Here is a 26,139-nt window from a genome sequence, read left to right on the forward strand (position 1 = left end):
TCCAGCTATTTGTGAATATCGGCCGATATCGATCGCTCGATCGGGGCATCCCTAATCTACATGCAACTAGGGTTGGGTACCGAACACTGTACTTTTAAGGGTACCGACCGAATTACATCGGTACTACCGATTCACGCCAGATCAATCGGTACCAAATTTCAGAGTGTAATATTATTAGGCAAGACGGAGCCTTGTCATGGGCGGCTAAGTGGCGCAGTGGGCAAGGCGCTCGCCACTAACGCAAGAGATGCTGGGTTCGTGCCCAGCTCTCTGCGTTGCTACCAGCTTGGCTGGTCGTTCATACTAACACAATTGGCAGTGTTAGGGGTGGGAAAGCTGGTGGGTGGGGATTGGACGTTGTGGACAGTGACTCCTACATGTCGGTTGGTGCGCCTGTACAGCAGAATCAGGAAGTGACAGGGGCAGCGTGAGCCTCCCACGCGTTACTCCTCGCCACTGAGAGATTGCGCTGTTCAGGTGAAAAGATGCGACAGCTGCCTCCTCGTGTACCGGAGGGGACACGTGATGCAAGGCTTGGTCCTCACTGCAGCCGACCAGTGGGAGGCATGGTCTAGCAACGTTCGAGACAGGGGAGGGGAGAATTGAAGGGAGAATTGGCTAGGCAAAATTGGGATGGGAGAAAAATAGAAAAATTAGAAAAAAGTGGATAGATTAGATGAGGTCAGAAGAGTTTGATAGTATTTACTGAGATGGTCAGATAATGTTGATATTTAAAAACACAATACATGATCGTGCGTAGGGTAGCATACTACAAATAACTAAATGTTCTAAATAAAAAGCAATGTTGAAATTGAGACGCTTGGACTCTTTTACAACCGAAACAAAATTATTTTGAGTATATAGAGTGTGTTAAGTACAGAAAAAATGTACCATTGGGTACAGATACCACATTCCAGGAAATGGTACCGGTATCGGTTCAAATGTGAACGGTACCCGATCCTACATGTAACATTTTGACATTAATGCCAATAGTGTCAAGATTTACAATATACGTATATATTTACATATGTATGTACATTGTATGCATACATGTATGCGTGACTATGTATATGTGTTTTACTCTTAAATGTAGAGTGACTTTATTGACACAATAAAGTATAAAAAAAGATATAATATAAAAGATTTTCCACGTTCTGTCATCTAATATTATACGCCATTACGTCCTGGTGTTTTGGGTTGTTGCAGCGGTATCGCTTTAGAACCGGTGCTGTGATACTTGGGCTGGTATCGGTATCAAAGTCAAAACTGCATGTAGGTTTGTTAACAATTAAGCAAAGATTGATTGATCGTTAAGGATTTACTCAAACACTGAAATTTACTCGATCTACTATCAATATCACACTGTTGTTGTCTGTCTCTTATTACACTGTAGCGGTCAGTGGAATGGTACATCTTTTGATTGAGGTAACAAACATTTGTTATCGTTTGGTAAATTTGGTATTTTAGTTACAATTAATCAATTCATTGACCGTCATCGTTATCAATGATCAATTCAGGAACGTGCTTAAAATTTGCAATCCTAGTGTCGTGACAACACTACTTAAATAGATTACTACTAGCATTCACCCCTTACACGAACGCAACCAAGACAATTGCAACTTGCACATCAACCCAAAAAGGCTGCACAGTGCACATGCAACCATTTTGGTCTGAGACTAGAGCCATGTTCTCGCTCCATCCTTCCATCTCGTGACATGGACTCCTTGTATTCCGTGCATCAATCTGACAGCCCATCCGCCCCTTCCTCACTCACACCCCACCCCCCCTTCCTTCTGAGTGAGGCAGGCCCCTCCCCCTGGAGGACCGGAGCCATTACTCCCAGCTCACTGACCCAGATTGAAGGAGACAACTGGGTCACAGGGGGATGGCGGCGTGAACACCTTCCGAGACGTCGGGCCGGATCGATACGCATTCCACGCACGTCCCACGCCTCACACACCCATATAATAAGCCGCCTCGAGCGAGGTCTGTGTTACTTGGCTGACTGGTGATGAGAATAGAAGCCAACAGGCCACAGTGCAGAGGGCGAAATAACACAGAAGGGTCAGAGGCATGTCCCACTGTTCAGAATGGAACAGGTTTATACAGAAGCCTAAACGTGGCGTGGAGGGACAAAACTTAACAAATTACTATTCGGTCGTCACTGGGAACTACTACAACAAAATCCACGGTTCGGTTCGTATCACGGTTTTGGGGGTCACGGTTTTCGGTTCGTTTTTTTTACACACCAAAAATACCATACATCAGCATAAGTATTAATACTTAAGTATTAACTTAGTACAAAACAAACAAAATAATTAAACCTTTCTATTTTTGTGGCCACATTATAGACAAAGGCCATCAACATAAAGTATGAATATGCTCAACCAGCACTAGACTTAAAAAAAAAAAAGAAGGTAAAAGTCAGTGTTATTTAAAATAAATAAATCATGTGTACTAAATATATATTAACTTTTTAATTGCATGAAACATTATGAAGTATTCGGTTATGCCGCTTTTAACTGCATGGTACCTAATCGACTTGACGCGCTTTTGCTTTTTGGGCATCTTGGTAGCCGTATTTGAAATTACGTCACACAAGGACATAAATAGTCAACATAGTAACACGGCGTTGGAACCTGGAGAAGCCCTGATGATATAATATAAATGAACAGCCAATAAATGTGAAGTTATCTTTGAACCGCTGTTGGCAAGCCTCGTCAATATACCCCCGGGAGGGAACAAAATAAGCACGCCAAACGGCAATGGCGTGTAGATTTCCTCTTTGGCTGGTAAATTACGGAGGCTACTCAGCCACTCTGGCGTGTAAAAGAAATTGGGAGCCATATGAGCATATCTGAGTGTATTATATCAGGGCTATACAGTGCGAGCATTTCACTCACATTTGCAGCTAAAAATTGATTTGTGCGAACCGGAAAAAATCATTTAGGAGCACAGCGTGCAAGTTATCGCCTTGCGTGTCAACTAGGGCTGACCTTCGAATTTTCTTTTTGGAATTCGAAGCTTCGGGCCGAGATTCGATTTTAATTCGAAGCTTCGACATAAATTATTTTTTTAAAGATTATAAATAAATAGTTTTTTATGTTGTGGGACTTGTACAGCACTTTGTTCAACTTTGTCAGTGCTGTAAAGTTTAAACCTTTTTAAATCTTAGACAAACTAAACACTTTGCTTTCATGAAATATTGTAAGCCGTCATTTGAGGCTTTATAAAAGCAGCACAATGAACACAAATCTGTCAGTGCCGAGTCCAACCTCATCTTAAATAACAAACAGCATTGCTTATTGTAGTTAACAAAGAGAGGCTGAGTTGATTTTGCACACACACAAAAAAGAAAATACATTAAAAAATATATATATATTCGAATTTTATTTTCATATTCGAATCCCATGCCCATCGAACGAAGCTTCGAAGTATTTAAGACAACCCTAGTGTCAACTGCGCAATTGTCATTTCATAATAGGGCCTAACAAAAATAATGGTTTGGTTCCGGTTGCCGACCGACCCTGCCGATTTAGGTGCGACCCAATTTATTTAAAAAAAAAAAAAAAATCATGCAAATCTTAGTCAAACCTTTAGTATTATGGATATTAAACATGCTGGCAGAGTACATGCATCCATGTTGTTGTGAACATTTTAATTAAATAAAGAAAATCCCTATCGATAGTCGCAGTGGGATTTTTTTTTAATAAAAAATAAAATAAATTCCCTACCTACCCATGGCCTTAACTGACAACCAACAGGAACCAATCAATATTTTTTGTTATGCCCAGACGTGGAGCAGCGCGGACCAGCTCTGTAACAACTCATCTCGAGTCACGCTGCTTCTATGTGCAACGAAAACTCCACAAGCAGCGGTTCCAATTGTCTAACATGCTTTGCATCCTCGCCAGTCCTGTATACCCACATCGCGCTAAAAACCTTAACTGCTGTAATGTTATCTGCTAACTGAGTACTCCAACTAAGCTAACCTGCTAATGCTAACTACTGTAGGCCATCAGTCACTGGGAACGCTCAGAGGCATAGTGAGGGAAGGGGGGCTGATAGTCTCTGTGTCTCTGTCGATCTGTGTGTGTGTGTGTGTGTGTGTGTGTCTCGCTCTCTCTCCCTCTACATCTCTCTCCTGAATGAATGATATGATGAATTAAATAATTGTATAAAGAATTTTGTATTTTATTTTTTTATTATTTTTTAACAAACATGACAACACACGATAAGATATACAAGCATTAGTTGACAGTGTACATCCAATAAAATCACATTTTAGTTAATTGTCTTATATAGGATATACCCTTAATACCCGTTATCTAAAAACCTACACACATATGCTCTAGCTCGTACCCCCCCCCCCTCCCGGACCCCCCATTGGATAATCCATCCATTTTCCCTCGCTCCTAACCAGACATTACCATTATATGCTAGCTTTTATTTTCTCCACCACTTCTAACCACAATGTCATTTTGGATTCATTGAGACCCAAAATTCTTGCTGTAGATATTTCTTGATAGATCACATCGAGATATGTAATAATCCAGACCTTTCGGCACATTTTTTCCGGTTGGAACCATCGTGATGCTATCAGCTTTTTAGCCACTGTGATACCCGATAAAACCAATCTCTTTAGCTGTGGATGTACTGCACAGTCCAGGGTTCGAAATTAACGGGGGCTCGGGGCAAAATGCCCTTGAAAATGGACAAAATGCCCCCGAATATCAGTTAAGGGGGGCAGAAAATGCCCCCGACAGTTTACTAATTATATATATAATTATATATATGATCTACAGTGCGAGCATTTCCCTTGTATTTGGCCCTAATAATATGTGTGTGTGCGCCACCCGGAAAAATCATTTACTCGAGACGAGTGACGATTACAAAACAGCTCCGCTGTTATAATAGTCCCACATTACACAAGGCGCATAAACGTCCAATCACAGTAGCGCCCGAAAACAAAGTCACGGTACCGGCTTAGGCAAGTTATACATTCAGAATCAGACAACGCAAAAAAATCAGCCAGCCATGAAGCCCATTCATTTTCATTTTGAGCAAAAGAGAGACGAGGAGAAAGAGAGGAATCCGGCTGACATGGCTTTTGAAGTGATATTCGCACGTGTTTTTGCGGGTCCAGTCCCCACGGTATGTTGACAGAATTCGCAAAACACCTTATCGACTGAAGCATAAAAGTCATTAGGATACTGCTCTGCTCTGAATTTAGGGCTTAGTGGGGAATTTCTTCCGACGTTAACGTTAACGACGCACCGAAGCAGCTAGACCATTTCTCCGTGTTGTGTGTAACACGCAGCGGTCCCCGCCTCCTCCCTCCTTGCAACAAACGTTCCACCCAAAAACGGAATTTCTATTTCATAATGAATTAAATAATTGTATAAAGAATTTTCAATGTTCTGTCATCTAATAATATATTCCATTACCTTTCCTATCTGTATCAAAGTCAAAATGTTGGTATCATAACAACACTACAACATACAAAAGCAGCTTGACAACCGATATCCTTTGCGTTTGATTGATTGAAAACTTTATTAACAGATTGCAGAATGGGTACAATACAGTACAGCTCAATACACACAAGTTAAGGGGATGCAGACCAGAGAAAGACTTTCGTCTTGTTTACATCAGGGTCCCCCATTTTCAATTCATAGTGTGCACACGCACAGTATAATAATGCATGAGATAAATAGTTAATAAACTCTGTGTTACTTGAACAATTTTCACTGTGCTCCTAAATTTCTTTGTGTGCTCCTAAATTTTTATTTAGATTTTATTTATTAACATTTTATTTAGGAGCACATGTGCTCCTTGGGAAAAAGGTTAGCGTAGAGCCCTATATATGGAGACATTAACATTACATTATCAAACATAGGGACGAAGACTGTAAAAAAAAGTGTCAACAATGTTTTATAATCCTTATGTTAATTTTCATCATAAAAATTACAAAAAAAAGCCCCCGAAAATCAATTAAGGGGGGCAAAAAAAGCCCTTGAAAAAAAATGTTAATTTCTAACCCTGCTGCACACTCAAAAACATCATTCAGCAGTAATACAGAGGGGTGTACAGGTATATTCCAAGTTAAGAGATTTGATAATTGCTATAATTGTATAAAGAATTTGTATAAATTGTATAAAGAATTTTTCGTGTTCTGTCATCTAATAATATATTCAATTACCTTTCCTATCTGTATCAAAATGTTGGTATCGTGACAACACTACAACATACAAAAGCAGCTTGACAACCGATATCCTTTGCATCTAGTAGGCATGGGCCAATGTGTGATTTTGGTGGTATGTGCTATTTGCACAGCTGTGTGTCCCTTAGTATGCACACGCACAGTATAATATGCATGCAATAAATAGTTTGTTAATAAACTCTTTACTTGAAACATTTTCACTGTGCTCCTAAATGTATTTGTGTGCTCCTAATTTTTATTTTTATTTAGGAGCACATGTGCTCCTGGGGAAAAAGGTTAGTGTATAGCCCTATATATAGTAATAATAACACATGGGGCGGCTACGTGGCGTAGTGGGCAAGGCGCTCGCCACGAATGACGGATACGCTGGGCTTGCCTGTTCGAGCCCAGAACTCCACATTGCTTTCAGTTTAGCTGGTCGTTCATACACATTGGCCGTATTAGGGGGTGGGAAACTGATGGGTGGGGATCGGGCGTTGTGGACAGCGACTCCTACAGGTCGGTTGGTGCACCTGCGCAGTAGAATCAGGAAGTGTCAGGGGCAGCGTGAGCCTCCCACGCGTTACTCCTCGCCACTGAGAGATCGAGCTGCGCAGGTGAAAAGATGCGACTGCTGTTACCTCAAGTACCGGAGGGGACTTGTGCTATGTATGACTTAGTCCACATTGCAGCCGGCTTGTGGGAGGCAAGAAACAGCGTTCGTGACAGGGGAGGGTTGAATTGGATGATACGAAATTGGGATGGGAGAAAATATAGAAAAAAATGGGAGAAAAAGTGGATAAAAAAAAAGTAATAATAACACATGGCGACATACTAAAAAGCTATTTATAATTTTTGGCTGGTAAAAAATCTGCCAGGTTGGTAGTTTTTTTAATCTACCAGCCACATTGGCTGGTAAGACAAAAAGTTAAATTTGTTCCCTGCCCCCTTCCCCACTAATGGAACTGGTGTCATGGAATCACTTCGCTGGAGCGTTTCCACGGTTAGCTTGCGGCTAACGTTAGGTAGCTTAGCTCGCGGCTAAGATTTTTTTCTTTTCTTATGTTGTGGGACTTGTACAGCACTTTGGTAAACTTTGTTGTTTTTAAATGTACTCTATAAATAAAGTGGATTGGATTAATGAATTAAGTAGCCAACAAGGTTTCACTCGGCTGTGTGATTTAATTCAAGGTGGATCGCTGTTGTCGTTTGAACAACTTCAGATTTCATGGGAACTACCAATCCCCCAAATCAAGAATGTTTAAGATGAATGAAGTAAGATTTTGATTATTTGAAATATGACCTGTGTAGACTAAACTATGCACAGAATTATGTCAGTCTACAAGGTCCGGATTCTACATGGTACGGCAATGTAGACCTTGTAGACTCCACTACAGACCAATTATCAGTGAATGTTCATGCATTTTTAAGAAGGGCTACTTCCACAAAAAGAACTCACCAAAACATCTCAGTAGCACCTTATCTAAATGTTCTGTTTCATATATGGAGATTCATATTTATTTATGCATTGCATGAATTTCTACATTTTACTTCCTATTTTGTTTATTCATCCCAGTATCTTTCTTTCTTATGTGTGGAATTCTACAAGGCATGTAGGTGTATATGTGTTTGAGGATGATATCCTTCAAACAGGCAATAGTGATGATATAATTTGGGCGGTGCTGAGCTGGGTTACTTTCATCCAGTGTATTTGTCCCCCGGCCCCACCCAATGGCCCCATGCGCACGCGCACACACAAAAATCGAAGTAAAACATTTTGGGAAAAAATTTACTTTTTTTAACTTCGTTTTTTTTTATGTTCGAAGCTTGTGCCATCGAACGAAGCTTCGAAGTATTTAAGACAGCCCTAGTGATTATATCTCATGAGTCAAACAAACCTGAACGTTATTGCCATAAAATAGAACGTAGTTCGTTTCTTTACCTTTCTGTGAATGTCTAGGGGGGGAATTAATCTGATGAAAAATGGCGGAGCTATTTACATTATAAAAAGTAACTGTACTTACAGTAGATTTCATTCACGGTCTTTCCTGCCCTGTTACGGGCGCCTGGTGGTACTAAATCCAGATTTTTCCATTGGAAAGAGGAGATTTGGCCCGATCCATAGATGGATGACTTGGCCATAATAAGGTCATTTATAGGCCTGATATTCAATATTCATATTTGAAATTGCATGCGTCCAGGTGGCAAAATTCAGTACTGTATACAAAAAACCCTGTAAATCATCTGCCCTTTATTCATTTGCTTAGATTGTTTGTACACGTGATCTCAAGAAGGTGCTGAATGAGCTCAGTGGCCATTTTTCACATCTGGTCAATGTTAGCATGGTGTTATTCACTGTCAAAGATGGACATTTTAAAAATAATTGATATTCTCCTTTGCTTCGTTACAATTTACTCAAGCATAGTAACGGACACTATTTCTGACACTGGGAATATGTTCCCTGAGGTCCATATATACCAAGAACATGCAAATGGACCTTGTAGAAGTGGAGGAATCTTTTTTTTTTGTTAAGTACTTACTTTTAGGCGATTTTTTTTTAATATGCTAGGGCTCAACAGGTTAAGCAGCACAATGCAAACTTAGATAGCAGAGCTGTCCGTTTGATCATTTACATCCTCATTGTAAAATTAATCATAAAAAAATGCAAACGTTTGATCCCCTGGCGTAAACCATTGGTGTTTACCTTTCGTTCAGACCCTAATGGTAAATGGTGCATTTATATAGCGCTTTTATCCAAAGCGCTTTACAATTTTGTTACAATTAGGGGTTAAGTGTCTTGCTCAAGGACACATTGACATGCTTCCCGGGAGGAGCAGAAATTGAACTGGGAACCTTTTGACTACTGCTCTATCTCCTGAGCCACTGTCGCCGACGGGCTCATCCAGGCACATGCAGGACATCTATCAGACAGCAGTCCTTTGAAATGTAACATGTTGGCATGGGTAGCAGCTGTTCAAAATCTCGCCGGCAGCCAGAGGTCAAGGCCCTGGGCCTCGACATCACTGGTATTGGGAAGAAATAGCCGCAATTATTTCTGGATAGAGATCACACACACTTCCGAGTAGCATGGAGTAGCATTGTGCGTCCTTATCCGCCTTACCCCCCTCCCCAACCGAGTGTGAAATCGGAGTTGCGTGTGTGATGTCACAAATAGGTTGAACCACTCGTGGGCTAATATATGGTAACTTGACACCCAATAGCTACAGGATACACAGAAAGCATTGATGTGTCTTGACAGAATATCAAGATGCTGACTTGGGATTCCTGGTGCTGGTTGTCACTTTTGCACATATATGTATGCAAATATGCAATGCATGTAGAGATGCTGCTATGCGATTTTCAGTAATCTATTGAACAGTTTAGTGGATATTTTTTCTCCAAATTTGTATTAAATATAAAAAAAAATTGAAATGGCGGTTGGGTGGCGCAGTGGACATTGTGCTCGTCACCAACGCAAGAGACACCGGGTTCAAATCCGGCTGTCAGCGACTCAGCGTTGCCTCCGGCTTGGGCCGGCCGTCATACTGGCTCAATTGGCAGAGTGAGCGGGTGGAAGTCGATGGGTGGTGTAGTGGGCGTAGTGGGCAAGGCGCTCGCCACGAATGACGGATACGCTGGGCTTGCCTGTTCGAGCCCAGAACTCCACATTGTTTTCAGTTTAGCTGGTCGTTCATACACATTGGCCGTATTAGGGGGTGGGAAACTGATGGGTGGGGATCGGGCGTTGTGGACAGCGACTCCTACAGGTCGGTTGGTGCGCCTGCGCAGTAGAATCAGGAAGTGTCAGGGGCAGCGTGAGCCTCCCACGCGTTACTCCTCGCCACTGAGAGATCGAGCTGCGCAGGTGAAAAGATGCGACTGCTGTTACCTCAAGTACCGGAGGGGACTTGTGCCATGTATGACTTAGTCCACATTGCAGCCGGCTTGTGGGAGGCAAGAAACAGCGTTCGTGACAGGGGAGGGTTGAATTGGATGATACGAAATTGGGATGGGAGAAAATATAGAAAAAAATGGGAGAAAAAGTGGATAAAAAAAAAAGTAATAATAACACATGGCGACATACTAAAAAGCTATTTATAATTTTTGGCTGGTAAAAAATCTGCCAGGTTGGTAGTTTTTTTAATCTACCAGCCACATTGGCTGGTAAGACAAAAAGTTAAATTTGTTCCCTGCCCCCTTCCCCACTAATGGAACTGGTGTCATGGAATCACTTCGCTGGAGCGTTTCCACGGTTAGCTTGCGGCTAACGTTAGGTAGCTTAGCTCGCGGCTAAGATTCTTTTCTTTTCTTATGTTGTGGGACTTGTACAGCACTTTGGTAAACTTTGTTTTTAAATGTACTCTATAAATAAAGTGGATTGGATTAATGAATTAAGTAGCCAACAAGGTTTCACTCGGCTGTGTGATTTAATTCAAGGTGGATCGCTGTTGTCGTTTGAACAACTTCAGATTTCATGGGAACTACCAATCCCCCAAATCAAGAATGTTTAAGATGAATGAAGTAAGATTTTGATTATTTGAAATATGACCTGTGTAGACTAAACTATGCACAGAATTATGTCAGTCTACAAGGTCCGGATTCTACATGGAAATCTGGACGTTGTGGACAGCGACTCCTACAGGTCGGTTGAGGGACGCCTGCACATCAGAGACAGGAAATAGCGGGGGTAGTGTGAGCCTCCCACACGTTACACCTCGCCAATGAGTCCGCGCTGGCAGGTGAAAAAATGCGACAGGCTGCCTTAGGGCTGGGCGATATGGCCAAAAACGTTATCAAGATAAAATTATTTTCATATAACTCGATATCGATAATTATCGTCGATATAATTTCTGTCAAGTTTAATTAACTTCTTATGCCCGGCGCCGTTGGACGGGCTATTAATAGACTTGTTCTGCTGCTGCGAATGTCTCGAGTTGATGTCGTCATCAGTCCGCGCACGTTAGCAGTTAGCCAGAGCAAGCGGTGTATCCCATGACAATGTACTAACTATCCCCATAAAATACTCCACCCCAATACATTGCAACGACGTCCACCGCATACCCCACACTACTCTAACCGTGGCCTCAGAATTCACGCCACACACCCACTTGGTATGTAAACTATAAAATAGCGGCGTGCAAGCTAATTATCCTAGCCAGCCTTGTTTACTACCCAGAGGCAGAGGTAGCGGGTCTCCTTCGCTGTCGGCCATCTCCTTCACCGATTGGTTGTTAGCAGGGGAGGAAATTAGGCCACTTTACTCGCCAAATGAGAGTATTTTTTACGTTTGGAGAGTAATTCATGAAGAGCACTCGCCAGTCTGGCGAGTACTAGTAATTACAAGACAAAACAAAAAAATCATTCTGCAATCTGCTGATTCGCTCACTGGCACAAGCCGAACTCCGACTCCCCCCTTGATTCCTCCCATTTGCGCCTCATAATAATCCAACCATAACCAATGAACATCATCGTTGTACAGATGCGCTCTAAGCTCCTCCAATGAACACTCATTTTCTAGAAGATGCCGCCCATCTAGGGGAAGTGGACAGATCACTGCGCGCGGACCTACAGACTCCTGCCACCGGCTTGACAATGTAGACAAACTTAGACAAAAACACATCAGTGGATGAAAATAATTGCATGTAGAGTCGTCGCTTTCGGATATCAGTGCGGTCTGACATGGGGGCGAACAACAGCATGCGACGCGTCTCCTTCGAGTCGGATGAGAATGACAAGTCAACCAGCATTAGCCGGCTAGCTACCTAGCATGTAACAAGCTACCATAACGCGCGTTCAACATAGTGGACTATACTGAGCGGCTTTGCTTAAATGCAGCCGAGTGACATTTTATTATTACCGGGTTTCCCCCCATATCACCACTCGCCCATATGCCCTTCACAACGGTGATGTTGTCATACTTGGCATTCAGAATACACCTGCTGAACCCCTAGCGTTGTCGATTCGGTTCCAATGTATTGTCATCTTACAGCACAAGTACAGTACAACCAGAATAAATTTGGCATACAACCAGAGTGCAAATGTAACAAGTCAAGTTGTTTTATTTAGCTATTACATTACAGTGAAATGCTTGGTTCTTTCACTGCCCAACTCAGTCCAACCTAGACCAGCCCAACCCAGTCCAACCTAGTCCAGCCCAGCATCTTTCACTGCCTAGTTCAGCCCAACCCAGTCCAGAATAGTTCCTCTTTCATGTTAATATGTGATATCCTAATATTTTGAAGAGTAGAGTAGAGACAGTGTGATTAATACATGTTGTATGCTAATATTGTGAAGAGTAGAGACTTATTAATGTTTTATGGTAATAAATATTTTAAAGAGTAGAGACACTGTGTGATTTTTACTATGATTGAAAATCAATTTAGACGAAGACATACAAAGAAGTAATTATCACAATTAGCGATTTTTTTTGGCTGGTAAAAAATCTGTTTGTCTGGTAAAAAAAATCAGATGCTCGCCAGTTGGCTGGTAAGCCAAAAAGTTAGTTTCCTCCCCTGGTTGTTAGTGCGTGTGCTCATATCCAAGCTTGGAAAATCGATATATCGAAATTTTGCGACCACGTTTCATGTTTATTTCGAGGAAATAATTTATCGCGATCGTTATCGTTATATCGCCCAGCCCTAGGCTGCCTCCTCGTGTACCGGAGGGGACACGTGATGCAAGGCTTCTATCCTCCCTATGACCGACCTGTGGGGGGCATATGCGAGCAACATTCAAGACAGGGGAGGGGAGAATTGGAAACAGCGAAATTGGGATGGGAGAAAAAAAAATACTTGACTGGTTTAATATACAGCTAGGGGGATCTCAAAAAGATGTGTTAACTTTTTTCAACCCAGGCCTCCTGGGCGGTGCTGCAAAACCTGTTGCTCCTTTACCTGCCACTAACGTAGTTTGACATCACCAATGCCATAAAGCTTTTTTTGTATTACCATTTCTAAACAAAAACACCTCCGTAGCATAAAGATCTGGAGAGGGTATAATAATAATAATAATAATAATTTAGGACCTGCTCCGAGGTCATCAATTGGCACACATGCGATGCATGCATGCAATTCGTATCTGCGATTAACCCATCCCTTCGTCCTTCCCCCCCAAGGGCAGCCGGGAGCAGACAGGCACAACGTGAGCCGCGCCAGGGGACCAATCCAAGTGCTCCTGTCCGTCTTCGTCAAGGACGCCACAGCGTTAGCGATCTTGTTGTTGTGCATGTTTTTCCATTGTTTTTTTTTATCTTATCGGGGGGGAAACCCTTGCGAGCACAGGGAGAACATGCAAACTCCACACAGAAAGGCCTGGGAGATACCCCACCTGGGTAACTGGCACCATGGAAACCTGGTCCCCAAGCGGGATTCGAACCCTGGACCTTCTTGCTGTGAGGCGACAGTGTTAACCACTACACCACTGTTGTGTAACAGACCCTGTTGGTCTGGGGAGGGTGTAGACTACCCCACTGGCCTATTGCTTAATAACAGCGGAGCAGTGCTGCCGTTGCTTCCGCGTTTTCCCTGATTGGCTGCGACACGCCCCGCGGCAGGCGCGGCAACCGCAGCGGAGCTCTGCCGCGGAGCGGAGCGGCAGAGCTTGCGGCACTGCGCGGAATTATGTAACCGCCCTAATCCGCCATGATTTTCATTCGGCGCTCAGCTCACCTGGCAGTGCAGCGGTCCTCCGGTCCGTTGTTGACGAGTTCGAATCCCATCAATTTTTTTTTTAACATGATTTTTCTTTTTAACGTGTATTCTTTCGCCGGTTAAGGTTAGGCATGGTTAAGGTTAAGGTTAGGCATTGTTTCGGAGTTGGTTAAGGTTAGAACGGTTAAGTTTAGGCGCTGTTAAGGAGCTGGTTAAGGTTAGAGTTTGTCTTAGAGAATGGCAATATTCTTTCTATGGTTAAGGTTAAGGTTAGGCATGGTTAAGGTTAGGCATTGTTTCGGAGTTGGTTAAGGTTAGAACGGTTAAGTTTAGGCGCTGTTAAGGAGCTGGTTAAGGTTAGAGTTTGTCTTAGAGACAGCCTATTTCCACACTGCCGCTCTCCCGCGTTGCCGCGGTCACATGGTCAAATTGTCACATTCTTGCACTGCTCCGCTGTTAAAAAGCAACACGCACCCCACTGTGGGTCTGGGGAGGCTATAGTCTACCCTACTGTCGGTCTGGGGAGGGTGTAGACTACCCCACTGTGGGTCTGGGGAGGCTATTCTACCCTACTGTCGGTCTGGGGAGGGTGTAGACTACCCCACTATGGGTCTGGGGAGGCTATTCTACCCTACTGTCGGTCTGGGATGGTGTAGAGTAGACTACCCTACTGTCGGTCTGGGGAGGGTGTGAGTGACTACAGCATGTCTCCCCTGGAGAGAGTATTGCACGTGTAGGTTCATGCCATCTCCCCTGACCAGTAGGAGTCACTATTGCAACCACCAGGACTTGACCACTGCTGGGAATTAAACCTGAGTCCATTTGGTGGTAGGCGAGTGTTTGGACCTCTACAGTAGACACCCCAGTGTCTAGACCTTTTGTATAAAACCCCAAACAACGATTATGTGAGTCCACAAAATTAGTCTTGCATTCATTGTCAAGCTCCAGGTGTCATACTTGATGAAATACCCAAGTTTGATTCTTACTTCTCTTGTTTTGAGAGTGTAGCTCATGTTCACAAATATTGATTGAACTGTCATCGGCCATGCATGTGAATAATGGCCATACATGGGTTATATTCCCCTTTAACGTGCACGGTGTCGTCTTGTTCAAATTAAACGACAAAAGGATCCGTGGCCTCCAGAAATGTTAGGCCCGTTGGTGTAAAACCTGATTGTACCGTTAAGAATAATCCTGGCATTCATTTATAACGTCAACTTGACTATATTGTTACTTTAACATGGAGGTTTCATCAGCATCAACTCTAATGTACCGTTAGCTTGTCAACGGTTGGGTTCCACTTCGCCTGCTAGGTAACGTTGACGTTACATGTAATCTAGCTAGTAATGTTAACGTTGTGGATAATAACTAACAGTTATAGCGAAACAGTCTCTTCCTAATGGTAGGTTTGTGAATGTGTTGGTGAAGAAAATGCGTTAAGTCCGTCCGTGTGCCGTGAGTTTAATAAGTTCAATAGCAAGTAAATACATTGGTAATAATGCTATCTAGCTAACATCGCAGCTGGCTAACATTTAGCTAGGGTTAGCTAGCTTAACGTTCGCTAACGATAGCTATCATTCAACCGACCGTTGAGTTAGCCAGCATGCTAAACCTTTGGGATCATGTTAGCTAGTAAAACGCCTACCTGTTGTTGGTCCTTGTTGGGCTCTGCGACTCCTCCTGCCTTCCTTTTCCTGCTAACTGTCTTTCTCGCCATAATCGGACACACACAGGTCCCTCACCCACATGGAGTGGAACAGCAGCGACACTGGACACTGGATGATCATATAATGGCGATGAGCCGTGTTGTCGCTCGGCTAGCAGCAGGAAGGGCGATCACATGAAAAACACGGCGTGGTCGACTAGTAGTCGCTCGGCGGGTGGCTATAACGTTAGATTCACATCAACTAAACCCAGCGAATCGATTCAGTTTGGGCTAACAGGAGCAGAGGCTCCTCTCTCTCTCTCCCAACCGTTTCTCTCCCGATTCCCTTTCTTTCCAGCGTCGTCGCGTCAGCGGCAACGGTAACAACATTCAGCCGCGCCGCGCAGCCGCACTCTGATCAAACTGATCAACACAAACAAGGTCGAATGTGCAGCGCGCATGCGCAGAGACGCGCTCGCTCACCTTAGCCGCCGATTGACGTCATCATAGCTACGATTTGGTGCCTTTGATTCCCCATCCATGTGACTTTTCTCTTTGTTTCCTCCTCACAATTAGACCCAGAAAAAGGGGGTAAGAATGTATTATTCTCCCATGTTGTGTGGATGCACGGAGAAAGTGTAAAGTGCTCATATACACATATTTCATCCTGATTTAAGTATTATTACAAAATTATAAAACAAATACAAATGAGGGGACGGTTCATAATGAAAAGTGCCGCTGATGGCGTACAACTGGGTCAAGGATAGAAATGTGAAACCACAGAGATGGCTGGTTATTATTACAGGGGTCCTTAGGGGTCAGGTGAGATTGGCAGGGGAAATATGCAGCCGAGAGTCTGCGTGTCGCTTCGTGAGTTCATCTACTCCTCTCATTGTCAATTAGCTTAGGCTGCAAAAATAAGGCACCAATTCAGTTGCCGCCGGGTTTTCCTTTTTTTTCTGCTGACTGACCGTTCGCCTGGAAGCTTCTGGCTGTGAGCGACAATGAGGTGGAGAACAATCACCTCTTGGCATTGTGGCACCGTTCTTGTCATTTCTACAACTAAAGCAACACCTACGCTGAAGGGAGGCGAGAGAGAGAGTAGCAGAATTCCCACCAGTTGGTTGGGTTGGTGGTTCGAATCCCGCTCAAGGCAAGCCCATGTCCATCCCATTGCCGTTGTGTCCTTGGGCAAGACACTTAACCTACTTGCCTCGTATGAATGTGTATGCATGTGAATGAATGTTGGTGGTGGTCGGAGGGGCCGTAGGCGTTGATTATTCGCCACGCTTCCGTGAGTCTGCCTCAGGGCAGCTCTGGCTGCAATTGTAGCTTACCACCACCGGTATGACTGTGTATGAACGAATAATGGACTCTGTGAAGCGCTCTGAGTCAGAGCAACAGTCAGTCAGAGAAGAGCGCTATATAAATCCAATCCATCATTATTATTATTATTACCAGCGTCACAAAACACAATGCTAATCTAACCTGTGTGGACCCTCACCGCCAATGAGTGACCACGCTCAAATCAAGATAAAAAAGACACTGCACAATCACTGGAAAATGTTAACAGCCACACCACTGAAAATATGTGCATGTTTTATCATGTGGAACTTCCTAAAACATCCAGGAGGAAGCTGGACATGATTCCAAATCACATTACACTAGCTTCTGGAGAAGAACAGTATAGCATGGCATTAAGACATCTAGAGATTCTGATTCATTACAATTAAGAGACACAAGATCCAAGTATCTCACAGTATATCATGGCATTAAGACATCTAGAGATTCTGATTCATTACAAGACACACGGTCCAAGTCTCACATTATATCATGGCATTAAGACATCTAGAGATTCTGTTTCATTAGGAGACACACAGTCCAAGTCTCACATTATATCATGGCATTAAGACATCTAGAGATTATCTGATTCATTACGAGACACAGTCCAAGTGTCTCACATTATATCATGGACATCTAGATTCTCTGATTCATTACGAGAGACATACGGTCCAAGTGTCTCACATTATATCATGGCATATTAAGACATCTAGAGATTCTGTTTCATTACGAGACACACGGTCCAAGTGTCTCACATTATATCATGGCACTAATGCATGTGTCCTTCTTTAAGTGTCCCTGGGGATCAATAAAGGAATATCTTATCGTATCTGTCTGGTGGGAGAAAGGGAGAGGAGCACTTTCTGGATGCCATCTGATTCATGCATTGATAACTTGAGTTATGATAATAATGATAGCACTTTTAGGCATTTAAGTGATTGGCGTTGGTCTTTTCTCTTTAATCAACTTGATTTAAGAGGTAAGGCCCAGACAACGGTTAATAGTAGACACATCAAAGAACCATGACATAAAGTTATGAGTTTCCCTTTGGGGACAAAAAAAGTTGTTATGCAATCATTTCACAGTTAGTCTTAAAAAGGTGCGTACCACTCAATTTGAACAATCAACTAATTATTCCTATGTCCTAGAATAGTATTATTTGTGAACACCAATACTTGAGTTGATTCTCAAAGATAGAAGCCAGACATCGTAATCTGAAGTCACAGCGATCTAAAGCATTCAGCTCCTCCAATGACAACGGATGCAAGGCTTTTTTGTGCTCACACCACCAGAAAATGTACACTGATCCCAGATAAGTCCTCCTCTTCACTATTTCAACTGTAGAGCTGCACGGTGGTGTGCTGTACTGCAACCTGCTCAGGACACACTTGTGTCACATGCTTCTGGTGCTAAAGGTGTTCACGAGTAGTACACGCTGTTCCAGGGTGTAGGAATAATACATTTAATGTTGAAATTCAGCAGCATTCCACTTTTTTTTTAAAAACTTTTCCCACCTCTTTTTTCCTCCGTTTTTCTCCCATCCCAATGTTAGTCATTATGCCAATTCCCAATCCCCTTCCTGGTCGCTGCGCACATACCCCCAACAGTCGGTCTGGGAGAGTGGAGGCTATCACATGTTAACTCCGACACATGTGTAGCCAATCAACCGCTTCTTTTCACCTGGCAGCGCGGACTCTCACTGAGAGGGTGTAACGTGTGGAAGGATCCCTTAGATCCTTTCCTCGCTGAGCAGGCGCCCCGACCGAACTGTAGGAGTCGCTGTTTACAACGACCAGGACCCACCCCACCAGCTTTTCCACCCCTAACACTCCCAATTGTGTTAGTATGAACAACCAGCCAAGCTGGTAGCAACACAGAGAGCTGGGCTCAAACCCAGCGTCTCCTGCGTTGGTGGCGAGTGCCTTGCCCACCCCGACCGAACTGTAGGAGTCGCTGTTTACAACGACCAGGACCCACCCCACCAGCTTTTCCACCCCTAACACTCCCAATTGTGTTAGTATGAACAACCAGCCAAGCTGGTAGCAACACAGAGAGCTGGGCTCAAACCCAGCGTCTCCTGCGTTGGTGGCGAGTGCCTTGCCCACTACACCACCTAGCTGCCCAGCAGCATTCCACTTTTAAAGTTATAGGCCGAAGATGAAGCCTGGTGCTCTTCAGAGCACTGAACCCTCAACCCTGCAAGCGCTGAACCCTCCACCACACATAGCCTAACATGACGGTAGAAAAAGGTTTAATGGATGGATGTCAGTTTTAAGCTAGGCTAGCTGATCCATATTCACTTCCATTTATTTGTGCTAAGCTAGGCTTAGCTAGCTTGCAGTCGGAGAGCTTTCCACTGCAGTGCACAGAGGGGAAATTGGCATCTATCTTCTTGTCCGACTCGGAAGACGGGGAGTGCATTTCCCATAATGTTGGTGTGTTCCTTTAAGATACGTTTGTCACCCCACCCCCCACACACTCTTGCAGCCAACATATACTGTACTATGAGCAGATTTATCCTCTATACCCATGCCACGTTCGCAAACACAGATTAATGACATCTTGGCTAGAATGTTCTTGCATTTGCACCGTGGGACTATTTCCCAGTCACGTTTCCTCCTGTGATGAATGAACTTGAAGCCCTTAATCTGGTACCATGTCTTTCACAAGCCAGTTCACAGCTAGGCGCGTTGCTGAAGATCAATCTTCATTTGCCATCTTCACATCGAGAGGGAAACTGTTTAAGTGGGTGAGAGTTATGTGACCTCTGCATACCTCCCTCTCATACATGAAGTAAAAGAGCATCATGGCACGTAAAACATCCATTTACACAGCTGGGTTGACAAAAGAGGGAACATAACCATCTAGGGTTCAGAAGAAAATAAGTTAATTATTACCCTGGAAACAGCTTTTTCATCTTCAGGAGTCTCACTCCTTTCTTAAAGGTGCTATATAGATAACATTTGTATGTTAAAATACATCCAGAGTTTTTAGAAAGGTGCAGAACAAAAGTATTGCTTTTCCCCCCGAAAAATATTGATGAACCAACTGATAATTAAAAAAAATGTTGCTTGTCCAAAATTAATGTTGCTGTTTACATGTTGCAGGCATGTATCCCCTCCCTACTTCCCATTTCCCCCATGTGGAGTGCACCCGATTGGATACAATTACATGCTGGTGCTCTAGTGAGACATCTAGAGGCTGAATGTTATCTACAGCACCTTTAAGTCTCCTCAGTTCTCGTACAGGTAACGCCAAACAACGTTCAACTCAAAAGACAAACAAGTCGCTTTGTAGCAGGTGTGAGAAAAGACCTTTAAAATATGGACAATTCAACAAACATAAATTCATTATTGTTAAAAGTCGATTGCATGGTATGAAGTCCAGTAAGGGGAACTTAATCAATGACGGTAAACCACTGAACTCAAACATGTCTTTCGTTTTCCGGTTTGCGACGCAGTTTCCCAGCGAGGCTTGAAAACCCACAACATTTTTACTGAGGCTCAAAGTGCCTCAACAATCACATTATATAGAAGGTCTATTGCACTGTGGAGTGGCTGCAGAACCACGCCACAGCTTTCTTCGTCTTTGTTTTCCTCTGCTCTTTTCCAGTCTAGAAACCCACGACAATCATTCCAAATCCGACAACCTCTATAATTTTGTGTTATACAGATTTGTTTTTAAATTTGTATCAAACTCTCTTCTTTTAAATGAAAGTGTCAGTGTACTTTTTTTTCCCTCTCTTTTCTTTTAAATAAGTCAATAACCTATGAAAACGCATGCGCCTGTGCAGTATTTGACGCAGCTGTGACAATGGGGTGTTTCGTATGCGTTGGGACACAGTGGGGTGTGTTTTGTATGCGTTGGGACATGTCTTTTAACATTTTCTGCACAAGAATGAAACCCCCCCCTCCGTTTCTCCATATCCACTCCAGTGGAGCTTTGAAGAGTCACAGTACTACAGGGGCAGTAGTAGCAGTTACCAGTTTAGAATCATTTATGATGAATGATGAATTTATGGATCTGTTATGCAGTTCCTAAAACAGAAAAGCAATGGAAATGAATCTATAAAAAATAAAAATAAACCAAACAAAACTGAGTATTCGCCCTCAAAAACAGATACAAAATGAACAAGTAGAGGAAAACCATGTCCCACGAGAACCAAAGAAAAGAACAGACCCGGTCGACAGAACAGAGGGCACTTCTTGGAGTCAGTTCTCCGTCTGGCAACGGCGAGTTTCCCGGTAGGTTTCTGATGCCGTAGTCCGTTCAGAGAGAGCCCACCACGAGCCCTACGTCCCTCCACCACGCATCGGGTCTGTACCGAGCAGTGGAAGATGGCAGCATAGTTGACTGGAAGTGTCAGTGTTCAAACTGTTCGGTGATACGTCGAGAGCCAGGCTCCGCCCACCTCCAGCCCGTCCTCCAGTCGGTCACGCCCCCTTCAACACGCTAGCCGACCCGGGTGGCTCCTGAACACCCAAAAGCAATTTCTCCCGATTCCTCCGTCCACATCGCCACAGAGTCCACTCTTGAATCTGACAGAACCCATCTGGAAAAGCCTCCCAGAGCTTCTCACAAGAAACCAACACAATCAACTCAGAAGTTATTTGTTTACATTTTGATCCGCTCCACTATAGGCACAGTCTGAGCTGTAACAAGAATTAGCGCAGAGAGGGAAGAGACCCGTCTCCCAGTTGTCCCTTTCAGTCGGGGGCGGGAGCAGGGGGGGCGGGACGTGGTGTGGCACGGCTGGCAGAAGTAGGGTGGGTGGGGGGGCCGGGGTGGTGTGGCAGAGGGAGGCGAGCCCCCGGGTTGGGGGGCGCTGGCAGGCTCGGGCCGGGCTCAGCTGGCAGTTGGGCGGGCCATCAGGTCCTCCAGGGCCTTGTCCTGGTCGTTGTTGTGGACCAGCAGCACCTCCTTGATGGCGTCCCGCTCAAAGCCCATCTCGCCGAATCTCGACATGAGCTCCAGGAACTGCAAGGCCTGAGGGGAGGGGGGGGTGAAAAATGTTATTCGGGGAGAGAAAAAGAAAAGTTGGAACAAAGTTCATGAAATGGCTCAGGAGGTAGAGTGGTCGTCTGGTGATCAGAAGGTTCCCAGTTAGATTCCCACTCCTCCTGGGCACCGTGTCGAAGTTTCCTTGAGCAAGACACTTAACCCCTAATTGCTCCCGATGAGCAGGTTGGCACCTTGCATGCCGTCATCAGTGTGTGAATGTGTGAGTGAATGGATGAATGTGAGGAACAGGAATTGTAAAGCGCTTTGGATAAAAGCTGCTATATAAATGCATTTACCATTTACAATGGAATTTGACAGACGTGAACATTTTGATTCTCAATTTGATTCAATCATTTTACAAACAAATTCAAGCCATGTGGAGGGTCTGCTCATAGGTCTACTTCTGATTCACCAGAGTCCTCACATTGTAGTTAAACAAGTTCCCCTTCATTTTGTTTGTAGAAAACCATCACACCAACCAGTAAATTATGCATAGTTGCCCTTTTGACACCATCCATATTCACAGACCGGTGCGTCAGCAAGGAACACAGGATCCTGAAAGACCACAGCCACCCAAAAAACAGACCGCTACTTCCACCGGGCAAACAGACCACCGACAGACAGACTCTGAATTATCACATGAGCATACACACAAAGGCACCTTAAGTGTCTTACACACCACACAAGCACACTTATTACACGCACACACTGCTGCTACTTACACTATAGAATATATATACATTTGTTTTTATTATTATTTATTTACCCATTGTTTTTATTTTTACCTTGTATAGTTTGTATAGTTGTATATTGTTGTCTAGGGAAAAACAAGTATTTTCATTTAAAAAAGCTGTGACAATAAAGGAATCTGAATCTGAATCCAGCATGTTAGATAAACGCTCCTGGCACTGGCATTAGAACTGCTCCTAAATACTTCTAGATAAACACTCTGGCACTGGCATTAGAACTGCTCTTAACACTTTGGCTGCCATGGGTTAAATTCATTATCAACCGTAGGTTGCCGGCTCTATTTGTCTATAGAGAAAGTCCCCTTCTTTGCAGGGCTATAACTTTTTAAATTCTATTGCTACATTGCCATTATTAGGGCCCATTCAAAGTCCTATATGTATTGTTCATTGTGTAGCAAGGTTAAACTTTTTCATTCACATATTCATAGTAAAGTATGGTCTAATGCAGGGCTATTCAACTGGCGGCCCGCCAAAGATTACATGATAATAAAAAAAAAATTAAAATAATTAATTTTTTTTGTTTTTTTATTATTATTTTTTTCTCATGTCAACGTTAACACGCACAATTGAGCCTAAAGTCACTCAATTAATGACAGATTTCATTGATAAATTGAGGGAAAACTTTGCAAGTCGATTTGATGAATTTGACATGTCCAGAGAATTGATGCATTTTGTGAGCAACCCATTTGCCAATGTAGCTGCTATTTCCACAAAAGGACAAGAGTTCCTTGCATCACTTCACATTGATGAAGGTCTCCTGCAACTTGAAATAATTGACATGCAAGCATCATCTGCTCTGAAGCAGGCACTTGAGAATGAATCCACCACAACATTTTGGATAAAGTGTATTCATGTCAAGACATTCCCCAAGATAAAAATGCTGGCAATATCTGTGCTAACAATGTTTGGCTCAACATACACCTGTGAATCCAGTTTCTCTCACATGAATGCCATTAAAACAAGCAACGTGCCTCCTTGACAAATGAGCATTTGCATCACTGTTTGCGGGTAGCCCTCACTTCCTATGAACCCTCTTTCTCTGCCATTGCCCAGTCAAAGAAGTGCAATCACTCTCATTAGATGTGTGTATGTAGGCTAGGCCTGTCTGCCCCCCACCCCCCTGATGTTTGAGAGTTAAGAGTGGACAATAAGTGCTAATAAGATGCTGTGATTTGCTGTTGTTGCACAGACATGAAGCACTTTTTCATAAGCTCAGCTGCACTATAAATGTGTTTTTGTTCAAGTGTTGATGTTAGAATGTTCAGATGCACATCATGCACTTGTTTGTTTTTTATTTTATTTTTATATTGAAATGTTGAAGAGGAGATGTTGCAGTTGTTGCACAGTCATAAATGAAGCACTTTCTGCAGGAGATGTTGCAGATGTGGCACATAAATTAAGCACTTTTTTTGAAAAGTATACTACTTTTGCAATGTAGTTAAATAAAAGTTGTGAAAATGTGGTTACGTGTTGTGTCAAGTGTACATATATTCATAGCACGGGGAGGCACCGTGGCAGTCCGGCCCCTGGCCCCTTGGGTTTCTGACAATGTGGCCCCCTGAACAATTTAGTTGAATAGCCCTGGTCTAATGTATAAGTATGTTTTCATCTCTTTCTGCAGCTTTCTCCAGAACGTGATCTATGGCCCCAAATACATTATATTGATGATGCAATACAGTTTTATGGCAATCAGCGCGATATAAAAAATTCCAACTAGACGTACTTCTAGAAGTTACTACACGTCATCTGATGTTGACCGGATGGGCTAGGGGGCGTTTATAATTCCGTGGGCAGCGTTATACCAATCATCTAATGTGGGTCAAATGTTGATAATAGCAGTTAGTATCGAAGACGGTAACTTTACACGCTAAAACTCACCCCAGTCTCCGCGCGCCGTTGGGCGATCATCGTAGAGTAGACATTTTACCATTATGGGATGTCGATTTACCCGGTCCATCTCGTATAATGGTATATACGTCCAAATCATGTTGTTTATCGAGTTATTGGCAATCGATCGCTATGTAGTGTGTCGAGATCGAGTCCCGGAACCTATAGCCCGGAAGTAATACGGCCGACCAGCACAATCTCCATAGCACTTCCCGTTAAGCGATTGCGCCGATCGGCCACCAGATGGCGCTCCTGAACCGCCAGAGAGCTCAGTGGGTCCTCCTGGTGGATCTCAGGCCAGCGGAGGGGAAATATGAATCCGATCCCAGATTTTTGAAATATTGATATTAAAGACGCTGTAAAGCGTCTTCGGCAACTTGAGCATGGCCGGGAATGACGTGTTTAGGCGTTTTCCGGCAGCCAAAGTGTTAAATACTTAGGATGGATTATTCCTGGTATATGAAAAAAATAAAAGTACTTGAAAAATTTAATTAATTCTAATCTTGGCCAAGTATAGTACCGTACTTTTCGCACTATAAGCCGCACTGGACTATAAGCCGCAGGTGTTTTAACCCTTTCTCTGCCACGCTTATATCCATCCTTGTAGCCAGTCTGCCAGCTCTATTCGTCTATGGAGATGTTCACCTACTTTGCAGGGCTATAACTTTTTAAATTGTATTGCTAAATTGACATTACTAGGGCCCATTCAACATCGATTAGCTATCGTTCAGGATGTAGGAACGTTTTACTTTTTCATTCACACATTCATAAAAAATACGGTCTTTTTTATCGTTTTCTGCAGTATTTCATAGAACGTGAGTTATAGCCATAAATGCATATATTAGATCATCAAATGTAGTTTGATACCGATTGACGCCAGATAAAAAATGTCAACTGTACAAGGTCCCAGACGTTATGACTAATCATGCGCGGTTGACCGGAGGGGGGGGGGGGGGGGGGGTCGTTTATAAGTCCGTGGCCGACGTTAAATCATTCATGTAGTATGGGTGATATATAGATCAGAGCAGTTTGTATCGAAAATGGTAAACAAACAGGCTGAAACTCACCCCAGTCTCCTCGTAGCGTTGGGTGATGAGCGTGGAGCAAAAAGATCGCTATTATGGGATGTTGATCTATGCAATCCATTTCCAGGTTGTATAATACTATATACGTCCAAATAATGTTGTTTATTGAGTTATGGCATGTTATGTACTAGGAGCCTGATCACTCCTGTGTCACTGTGCATGCAGGCCTGATCACTCCTGTGTCACGGGGCATGCAGGTGAGGGCTGCCAATTAGCTAATTGCTGCTGATTGGCTACCTGCTGGCAGCTTTAAAACCAGCCCTGGTAACACACATGCAGGGTCTGTGGTTAGAGGAGTGTTGGGTAACAGATAGCTATCACGGTCTTCTATCCTTGTACTTTAGTTTACACCAGTAATTCCTTGATAGAGTAGCATTTTGAGTTTGAGCACAGGGTTTTGGTGTTGGTTTGCACATAGGTTGCGGGCCTTTGAGCCAGGGTCGTAACAGTTGGGCGCTCGTCCGGGATATTTACCCCTAGAAATTTGTTTGGTGTTTTGTTTTTTTGTGTTACACAGGGTGTCATGGTGCTATGGTTTGGGTGGTGTTCGTTACATATTGTGTAACGTGGGGGCTTGAGCCGT

At 43.4% G+C, this 26,139-nt stretch overlaps 2 protein-coding genes across 4 annotated transcripts in view; both read right to left on the reverse strand.

The window, feature by feature from the left end:
* The window catches only part of dcaf12 (DDB1 and CUL4 associated factor 12), a 49,553-nt gene extending 33,671 nt beyond the window's left edge, over positions 1-15,882 (reverse strand). Inside the window, exon 1 of the mRNA XM_084316760.1 lies at positions 15,494-15,882. Coding sequence (XP_084172886.1) covers positions 15,494-15,565 — 72 coding nt within the window. The 5' untranslated portion in view covers positions 15,566-15,882. The remainder of the gene's footprint in view (positions 1-15,493) is intronic.
* Positions 15,883-20,106: 4,224 nt separating this feature from the next.
* Positions 20,107-26,139, reverse strand: part of ubap1 (ubiquitin associated protein 1) — a 32,552-nt gene continuing 26,519 nt past the window's right edge. The window contains exons 7-8 of one of the 3 annotated variants that reach the window (XM_084316580.1): positions 22,315-22,390; positions 21,695-21,820 (exon numbers count right to left, since the gene is read on the reverse strand). In XM_084316580.1, coding sequence (XP_084172706.1) covers positions 22,322-22,390 — 69 coding nt within the window. In that variant the 3' untranslated portion in view covers positions 21,695-21,820; positions 22,315-22,321. Of the gene's footprint in view, positions 21,821-22,314; positions 22,424-26,139 lie in introns of all 3 variants that reach the window. The other 2 variants (XM_084316579.1, XM_084316578.1) reach the window with 2 other exon arrangements.

This window comes from Notolepis coatsorum (genome assembly GCF_963971535.1).
Source record: "Notolepis coatsorum genome assembly, chromosome: 6".
Classification (NCBI taxonomy): domain Eukaryota; kingdom Metazoa; phylum Chordata; class Actinopteri; order Aulopiformes; family Paralepididae; genus Notolepis; species Notolepis coatsorum.